We start from the raw sequence: 9,782 nt of genomic DNA, 5'->3' as shown, positions 1-9,782 counted from the left end.
TTTTTTAAGACAAATACACCTGGAAAAAAAAAAAAACAACAACAACAACAACTTAAATCAGCTCCCAAACATGGTATTCAATTTATTTATTTTTTAAATCATTTTAACTGCAACTATAATTTAAAACTTGCCAGTTGACAACTTGGCACACCGCGTGATATTCAGGTAAAAGAAAGGAAGCCAGGAATCACGCGGCACGGCCCCTTTGCACCCCCTAACACTGTCCCTACTGCACTTGTAGTGAACTTACTTTATTATCTTTAGAAAAAATAAAATAAAATTTTGTTTCCTTAAATTAATCCCGCCGCCTGCGGACCTTCTTTCTCGTTGTTGTATGTACACAATATATATCCAGGCTAACCAATACAATAGAGAAAGAGAGAGAGAGAGAGAGAGAGAGAGAGGCAAGATTCGAAGACTATTACAGGCTCAGCGGCAGCAAGAGGAGGCAGAGAATAATATCGAAAAAACTTATGGCAGAAGGAGGGACTACCTTAGAGTATACTCCCACATGGGTTGTGGCGGTGGTTTGCTCTGTTATCGTTCTTATTTCTCTTATTGTTGAAAGAACCCTCCACTACCTTGGCAAGGTCACCCATCATCCACACTCTCTCCCTCCCATATACAACTATATATGTTATGTTGTATGATCAGTGATCAATTCATTTAATCGCCATGAATTGTTCATCTTTCTAGCTGCATATACATGGAAGAGAATTAATACTCATGTGCGCTAGTACTGATCATCCTGATTAATATATTCAATAACGTTTCTATCCCTGGCTGTCTGCAGTTGTTGAAGAGGAAACACCAGAAACCGCTCTTTGAAGCCTTACAGAAAATCAAAGAAGGTAACATAATAATATTCATATGATTCCTATATATATATGGTGGGCGCGCGCGCGCAGATTGATGTGTAGAATCTTGATTTTGATGGTGATGGTGGTGCAGAGTTGATGCTTTTGGGGTTCATATCACTGCTACTGACAGTGTTCCAGGGAAAAATTAACACCATCTGCATTTCTGAAGATTGGTCAAAAAAAATGCTGCCCTGCAAGGACGAAACCAAAGAAACCACTACTGCCCATTTTCAGACTTTCTTTTCCTTCGTTCCTGGTGGGATTTCCCGTCGCCTTTTAGCCGAGGCCTCCTCTGCTAATTCTTGTTCCGAGGTAGTCAATCAATCAATCACTCCTTCTATATGTTCTTATTTTTGTCATCACCAGTAGTGAGCATCAAGTGTACAGTTATCAAAAGTAGTAATCATAAGTAATATTAATTTGGGTGGAGTGGTTGGCAAGGCATCATGGATATGATTCCGCGCGCAGGCACCAACTAAGTTTCCTTTTTCTCTTTTCTTCGAATAAAAAAAGACCTCTAATTATATTATCGTGTTGTGGGGGACATGAGACAGGACTTGGATTGCTCTACAATAATATAATATAATCAGGTTAAGATAGATTACACGTAAAACTGAAAACTTACTTTTGATTGTCAGTAATATATTAGAGTTCTTGCAGCTCGGGAGACGCTCAGACCTCAACTGAAGTCTGAAGATGTTCGATGCTTAATCTGGATTATAATATTTGGGTTTACTTTTTCTAGTCGATGAAAGAAAAGAGAGTTTTCGGGAAGATGTAATGACCTGTTTGGCACCCTTGTTAGTAACTATTGTAACCTCTCTTTCCAAAGAGACTCTAGTTCCCGTTCATTCAATTATGATTACCTTTACAAAATTGGAGTAATTAATTAGGCCTAGCTACTATACTTGCTTCTTCTACAACCTTCAATTGCTTGTATCTGTTCGACAGTATTTCATTAGCCATGACATCTCTGTAGTGAGAAGAAATAGTTTGCTAGTTTAGTTTCAAAATCATGCTCTCACAAATATTCAGAATTACTCATTGCTCCCTGTCCCTTAATTAATGGTGTTTGACAGTTGAAACCACATGCAGTTTTAGATGCCTTGCTTAAGCATGTATAATATGAACATCGCTTGTAGTATAGACCGTGCTTTGTCCTTTGAAGTATGGATTTAAGCAAGCAGCATTTCTTTTTTGGATAATTAATAGTAGCTTCAATAAAAAAAAAAAGTTTGAAACACATTTGACAGGATTACGTGAATTCATGTGTCTTGTAAGAAAGAATTTGTGACCTTTTTTAGCCATGTGATCTAATGGAAAATTCATATTTATAAGTGCGTGCCTAACATCTTTCCTTTTTTCATCACGTTGCAGGGAAAGGTTCCAATGTTATCTACAACTGCACTGCATCATCTTCATATATTTATCTTCGTGCTAGCTTGTGTGCATGTGGTTTTCTGTGCTCTAACCATTCTTTTTGGAAGCGCTCGGGTAACTTCCACATATTCATTTGCCTTTTTTCCTCTAATTTTTTGTCTAGATTTTGCATTTTTTCTGATCCATCGTATTGAATACTGTTTGTTAAATGTCTTCGCTGGTGCAGATAAGGCAGTGGAAACTTTGGGAGGATTCTATCTCAAAAAAGGAACAAGATCCGGAAGGTAATGCTTGTTAATGGCTTTAGTTTGCTTGTCCTTTTAGATGCTTGTTCTCCTGAGAATTTTATCATAGTTATACTGATTTAACTTCAGAATGAACTGATATCATTCCTATACTTTCTTCAATAGCCAACTCCTCCTTTTGTTGATTTTCTTCTTGCTTGTGCTAATATATTATTGCAGCTCAAGGTCCAAAGTTCACTCATGTTAAAGAACATGATTTTATCAAGTCACGATATCTGGGTTTTGGAAAGAATTCCTACATCCTGGGTTGGGTGGTAAGTCCTTCCACAAGTTCAGATACTAAAACTAATAGAAATTACAAACACTTTTGACCTGTTCTACATTAATATTTTGATAAGGAAAAATTGCTTTACCTTAATATTTTGAATTGAAACGTGTCCTGTCTGAGGATGAGTTTCTGACTCGGAGAAAACACTCCCCTATGAGTTTTTCACTTCAAAAGTGTCTGAAAAATATGAATTAGAAAATTTATCATAGCAAGTAGCTCTTAGCTGCAAAAGAGTGCCCTCTATGCGTGCAGAATTAATGGCAGCCTTGTGCTGTAAACATTAGTCAGCAGGGGCTAATAAAATTAAATAATCATGTGTTATGAACTTATGATATGTGTGGCTTTCTTCATTACAGAAGAGTACGTCTCAGAAATTACCCATCCTACTTTATTTTTCAGCATTCATTTTTCAAGCAGTTCTATGCATCTGTTACAAGATCCGATTACACCACGTTGCGACTGGGCTTCATTATGGTGAGTTTAGGACTCTATTCATGCAAATTTCTGCGTTTCTTTCCATCTGTAACATTTTTTCTACAGACCCATTGCAGGGGAAACCCGAAGTTTGATTTTCACAAATACATGATGCGAGTCCTCGAATCCGACTTTAAGAAAGTTGTTGGAATAAGGTTTGTAATTTTCACATTAATATAATCTTAATTTATGCAATGTAAACTATCTTATCATGGAGAATTACATTACATTCATGCAATTTGAAACTGCTAGTGTTTTCAAAGAGCATATCATCATTTCATTAAGTAGTAATTCTTCTGCGCAAAGTGAATGCACTAAATTCTGGTTTCATGGCTGCAGTTGGTATCTTTGGCTATTTGTGGTTATCTTCTTGTTTCTGAACGTTTCTGGTAAGCTGGTTAATTTTGTTTATCAACAACTAGAGCATCTTTTTGCATCTCTTATATTGAAATCCGTTATTTTACTAGCGGAGCGCGCCATTTTTTTTAATGCAGCACAACCGTGTGAAATTTGATGATTGCAATGAATTGTGCTATTTAGTGTGTATTTGATATTATAATAGCTTTTATGGTTGTAGTTGCAGATAAAAAAGATAACTTCCAAAAAGTTTTGATTTCCAAAACATAAGATGTGTTAATGACAAGCCAAAACCTTTTCTTTTTCTCACTCTTAAAGACTGCCTTGTAAGTTTTGCTGATAAAAAATAATTAAGCTGATGCCATATTCTCTGTTTCCATCCTTTCCTGCTGTATGAACTCATTAAGTAACACAGAAGGTTGTGTTAAATCCAATCTTTTTGGTATGCAGGTTGGCATGCATATTTCTGGATTGCATTCATACCCTTCATTGTAAGCTGTCAAATCCTATATTTTTTGCTTTTATTATGCGTGAAAGAAGTTGATACAGAGTTTAATCTAATTTATTTATTTATAATTATGATGGTGCTCTTTTTGCAGCTTCTGCTAGCCGTGGGTACTAAGTTGGAGCATGTGATTATCCAACTGGCCCACGAGGTTGCTGAGAAACATGTAGCAGTTCAAGGGGATTTGGTTGTTCGACCTTCAGATGAGCACTTCTGGTTCAACAAGCCTAAAATTGTTCTCCTTTTGATTCACATCATTTTATTCCAAAACTCTTTCGAACTGGCATTTTTCTTCTGGATATGGGTAAAGACACAGCACCAGTACACTGCACTTCCAAACAACATTCAGCAAATTACTGCATGAATATATGACATTTTTCACTGATTATTACAGGTGCAGTATGGTTTTGACTCCTGCATAATGGGACAAGTTGGCTATATTATTCCAAGACTTGTTATAGGGTAAATTCACTTCCATGTCTACTGTGTTTTCTACCTTATATATTGATGGACATGTCCTAATTATATGCTCTGTTTCAATGCCAATTCCATCTTTTAGGGCATTCGTTCAGTTCCTCTGCAGTTACAGTACCCTGCCTCTCTATGCCATTGTCACACAGGTAAGTTAGATTTTTCTCAACAGAAGCTGTGTGACACAGAGAGTGTAATTCTATTTGTTTTTTTATAATGCAGATGGGAAGTTCATTTAAGAGGGAGATATTTGAAGAGTATATTCAAGAAGGGCTTGTGGGTTGGGCTAAGCAAGCAAAGAAGAAGGCAGGGTTGAGAAGGGCTGCAAATGAGTCTAGCCATAATCAAGTAAGTCCCAAAATGGAGTCTCCTCTGATTCAGATGGCAAAAGCTGGATCTAGGGAAACTGCAGTGGAAGAGAACAGATCAGGAGAGATTGTACATGGAACTGCCTCCTAAGGAACTACCATGGGAGTCACTCAAGAATCAATCTGCTTGCCAGCTCTCTTTATTATAACATATCCTAGAAAGTATTGTAGCTGTTTTTTTTTTTTTTTTTTTTTTGTTATTTTTCTTCTAATATTTTTTTTTAATTTAGTTTGTTAATGTTAAATTTTTTTTATTTAGCTATTAGACTTTCATGACACGGATCTCAGGCTTGATGAGTTTGTTTAGTTTAGTTTAGTTTAGTTTAGTTTAGTTTAGTTTGTTAATGTTAAATTTATTTTTATTTAATTATCAGATTTTCATGACATGTATCCTGGATTTGACGGGTTAACTTGGTTTGATAGGTTAACCCAGTTAATTCTGGGTAAATCCGTCAATTTTTTTTTCTATTTATTTATCAAACTTTCATGACACGAATCTTAGGTTTGACGGGTTAACCTGGTTTGAAGGGTTAACCTAATGAATTCAGATTTTTTTTCTTTTTCTTCATTAATTTTTTTTCTTCCTATTAGTTTTTTCTTTTGGTTTTTTTCTTTTTAATTAATCTATTTAATTTATCATTTTTATGACACGACCTTATAGCCAGACCCACATGCAATGCTCTTGGGTCCGGTGTTGCAGTTAGACTCACTTAAACTTAAGTTATATAAATTTAATATTATTATTAATATTATAAATATTACTTTTGGATCAAGCGTTATAGCCAAATCCAAGATTATTAGGTATAACTTTGTAAAAAGATCTAACACTTTTAAATTTTAGTTTTTTTAAAATATGTTTTATGTTAAAAAAAATTAATTCGCGGCATCACACGGGTCATGTAACTAATTATGGTCAAAGCACGTGGGTGATGAGAATGATTCAAGGAACGAAGTTAAGGTATCTGATATATGATTTTACAGAATCCAAACTAAATTAAATTAAATAAACCGGTAAGGTGAACGAAGTTAAGGTATCAGTAAAGTGAAGAATTACATGGTGATCAAGGCAAATCAGTGCATTTTAATGAGATACAGAAACCATCTGGAAAATACTATTTCTTGTCAAATGTGTGATGCTGGGTATATTCCTAGATTCATTGTTTTTAAAATGATCAGTACTTATTGATCATCGATCATGAATACAGAGATTTGCTCATTCAAACGTTATTTCGGGGCGTTTGGTACTGCGGTCCAAACGGTTTTTTGCACAATTTCAAATTTTTTTTTTCTAAAATTGAGTTCGGTTTGTACTTTCTGGATCGTTTTGATGTGTTGATATCAAAAATGATTTTTAAAAAATAAAAAAACATTATTGGCATACTTTTCGGCACGAAAAACTATTTGAAAAGCAACAGCTACTACACTCTCAAACACCCTCGTGTATGTAGATGTCAGAAAGGATAAGTAATGAGAGTCACAGTTTTATTTTTTTAAATTATTTTTTTAATTAAAATATATATTAAAATAATATATTTTTTATTTTTTATATCAATTTAACAATAATATTTCCAACACGTTCAAAAGCTACCCTTGTGTGTGTGTACGCACAAGTAAGAAAGAATAGCATGCACGTATAGAATAAGTCCAATGCTCCTAGCTACTCCATGGAAAGCATGTGTGTGCACACTGTAAAGCCCACGACGACTCCAGAAGAGAATATTAATCTTCATGTGAGCACTGTTTTCGAACTTTACGTGTAAGGTAACCCGAGCTTGAAGCCTTGTCTCGATAAAAATAGAGAGAGAGAGGGAGGGAGGGAGAATTGGCCCTACATGACTCGCGTGACTCGTAAAAAATCCCATTACCTAGGTAACTCGGAAAAATAGAACTCATTTAAAAGTCAACTAGTATTTGATGGCTGTCTACATCGAGTGAATCCGGTCCGTGTAATAAAACGTGGTGTTTTCTGTTTCTTAAATGGGTAATAACACGGTTTACCAACTCGCTGAGGCAGCGTTTGCTTGCATGGTAGCTTCCACGTCTACGATTGTTTATGTGTTTGGCTAACTGCATTCCACACATTTTGATGCATGGTACCATAAAAACTTGTGTTCCAACCGCATGAGTGACTTGCTTTTGTTGTGGCTGCTGTTCAAAAAACGTTATTTTTAATTAATGTTTGTTATCCAAAATACAAATTAGCCCTGTCATCGATCTGTCCTCCTTCACTGTGCTTCCCTCGTCTCATCGATTTTTCCTCCTCCACTCAGCTTCCCTCTCTCAACCTCACACAAACCATAAAACATCTCAAGGACAAATTAGCCTCTCATCGATTTGTCCTCCTCCACTGTGCTTTCCCTCTCTCAACCTCACACGGACCGCAAACCGTATCAAAGAGATCCTAGCTATCTTTGAGAATAGTTTGGTGTCGATCAGCAGAGCTGCTGTCTTTTCCTCTATGCGATCTTGCCTTGCTCTCTCTACTTTGCTTCCCCCTGTCATGCCAAGCTCACACTAACTGAGAAATGAGGGCTCAAAGACGCACTCGAAACGAAGTGAGGGCACAAAGACGCCCTCGAAATGAGGTAGGGTTACAAAACGCACTACCTAAAGAATGGTGGCTCAAAGGTGCACTTGAAAGAAGGTAGGGTTAGAAAACGCACTACCTGAGAAGTGAGGGCTCAAAAGCGCACTCGAAAGGAGGTAAGGTTAGAAAACGTCATCCTAAAATTTGATGGTGTAATACCGATCTGACAATGTTGGAAGCAATGCATTATAATTGATATGCATGTTTACTTACCTGAGAAATATAGGTCCTCATTTCTTCATGGTGTCTTTTCTTTCTCAAAAGTTGAGGTGTTGGTAGTAAACTTCGATGGCTTTTTTGCTCTTGCTTACTCGAGTCATCTCTTGTGATCTTGACCTCTAGGAAGGACTTGATATCATCATACTTCTTTGTCCTCCGCCTTTTATATCAAGGGTTGCCAATTTTGCCCAACATTTTTTTTATAAAGAGAATCTTGGAGCCAGCCCTACCAGGAGTTTTTATTACCCCCTAGCTTGAGCATGCTCCCAAGTAATCAATTCAGGTTTAAGGATGAGGCTATGTGAAGGAAGGTTTGACAAGGAGTTATTGGAATTTTTGGAATTTCAAAGTTATTCCAGACACATAAATCATTTTGACATCGATCCAAAGCAAACTCATTCTGAAGAAATTCAAGTGATTCCTATGAAGAGGTTTTTAGAAGTGATGAAAACTTTTTGTTTTGATTTTGATGAAAAATATGAAGTGACATTTGGTTGGTCAAGATGTGTTCAAGATTTAATATGAGAGATTCAAACAATCAATCTTCAAAGCATTCATTTTATTTATATGAATAATAGAGCTTGTCTTGCATGGGAAAGCATTACATACCGATCTAGATTGCTTGCCTTTGATCAGAAAGGGCTTGATTAGGCATGTAATATAGGTTTGGGCTATTAGTTATGAAGAAAAATGATAATTGCAGGCTCAAAAGGTGTTTTAGGCATTTCAAGACTAAGGATCACCAGTGTTGGTTTCCTAACCTATTGTCTTTGAAATATCTTTTCAAAATGGTCGATTGAGCCCCCTAAAGTTGGACTTGGGCTCTTTTTCTTTGTTTTTGTTTTCTTCACTTGGTCGAGCATCATCATATTGAATTTTTTTTATGCTCAGAATTTTTAGATCCTTTGGATTTTTCTTCATGCCCCAGCTTTGTTTGGGCACCTTCGATAGTTGAGAATTTTCTGTTATACCCTTCAATGTTGCTTGAGCACTTTTAATCGTAGTTTTTTTTTTTTTTCCTTTTCGTACTTGCCCCTAGTATGGGGTGTGATCCTAGCCAAGGTTATTCCTAAAAAGTAAAAAAAAAAAAACTTTATTGGGCTCAAAAAAAGACTGCAAATGATATATTTTATCCTCGTTTAAAGATTATCAAAGATGGTCTATCTTCATTCCAAACTCATGCATTTAGGATCGGTAAGTCTTGTTTTCAAGCGAGTATGCAAAGTGATTTCTTATTATTCATTCAAATAAAACTCAGCTGTGGAGTCACATCATGGTGTTTTTGTTTTTGTTTTTTTTTTTGTCGTGGTTATTGTTGCTATTTTTTTCTACGTGTATGGTTACCTTTTTAAGGAATCGCTTGAATTTTTAGAATTTGTTTGTTTGGACAAACACCAATATATGATTTATGTATTTGTACTAAACTTTGAATTCCCAAAACTTCTTGTGAACATGTGCGATCATGCATTGTTTTGGAAGAAAAGGGAAAAACGCCAAAAGATTTTTAGCACAATGGTTTCATGCTTAAAGGTTATGCTCAATGTGTTATTTGCATGAAACATCAACAAAAATGATGGTATGTCATGAGCACAGGAAAACACATGATCTTATTAACAAGAAAGACTCATTTGACAAAGAAAGTCTTATGGTATTATAAGCTTACCAACAAGACTGAAATAGGTTGAAATATCAAAAAGCTTTGAAGGCATGATCAAACAAAGGTAGTTATTTTTAGACAGAACAAGAATAGGCTCCATTTTGTACCAGTGGTGCAATTCCCTTTCGGACAACCTCCCCAAAAAAGCTTTTACGAAAATGTTGGATTGTGTTGAGGCTTTTAACAATGTTTGCCCCTAATTTCTTCGGGTGGAGTCGTTGTTGGGGTTTGAACAAAGATGATAGGTCGATTGGAAAGAACATTCCTCATAGTTATTTTTCAATATTTTCTCGAGTAAGGTAGAGGTGAGTCAAGCTTGTCTTCAGAGACT

General features: G+C 35.9%; 1 protein-coding gene across 2 annotated transcripts; it reads left to right on the top strand.

Annotated features, from left to right (window-relative positions):
* Nucleotides 1-292: 292 nt before the first annotated feature.
* On the top strand, nt 293-5,268 carry LOC118056105 (MLO-like protein 1). Of its 2 annotated transcripts, XM_035068226.2 has the most exons (14): nt 297-590; nt 794-851; nt 952-1,172; nt 2,238-2,354; nt 2,467-2,524; nt 2,705-2,799; nt 3,213-3,287; nt 3,354-3,442; nt 3,627-3,676; nt 4,095-4,135; nt 4,244-4,453; nt 4,544-4,611; nt 4,709-4,769; nt 4,843-5,268. In XM_035068226.2, exons 1-14 carry the CDS (start codon nt 474-476, stop codon nt 5,077-5,079), a joined length of 1,497 nt encoding a protein of 498 aa, XP_034924117.1. In that variant the 5' UTR covers nt 297-473; the 3' UTR covers nt 5,080-5,268. The 2 variants fall into 2 exon arrangements, with proteins under 2 accessions (XP_034924116.1, XP_034924117.1); XM_035068225.2 differs by having other exon boundaries at nt 293-590; nt 3,213-3,442.
* Nucleotides 5,269-9,782: the final 4,514 nt, after the last annotated feature.

The sequence above is a fragment of the Populus alba genome, chromosome 17 (genome assembly GCF_005239225.2).
Source record: "Populus alba chromosome 17, ASM523922v2, whole genome shotgun sequence".
In the NCBI taxonomy this organism is placed as follows: Eukaryota; Viridiplantae; Streptophyta; class Magnoliopsida; order Malpighiales; family Salicaceae; genus Populus; species Populus alba.
Note: the sequence above shows the minus strand (reverse complement) of the source record. Positions and strands in the feature narration are given on the sequence as shown.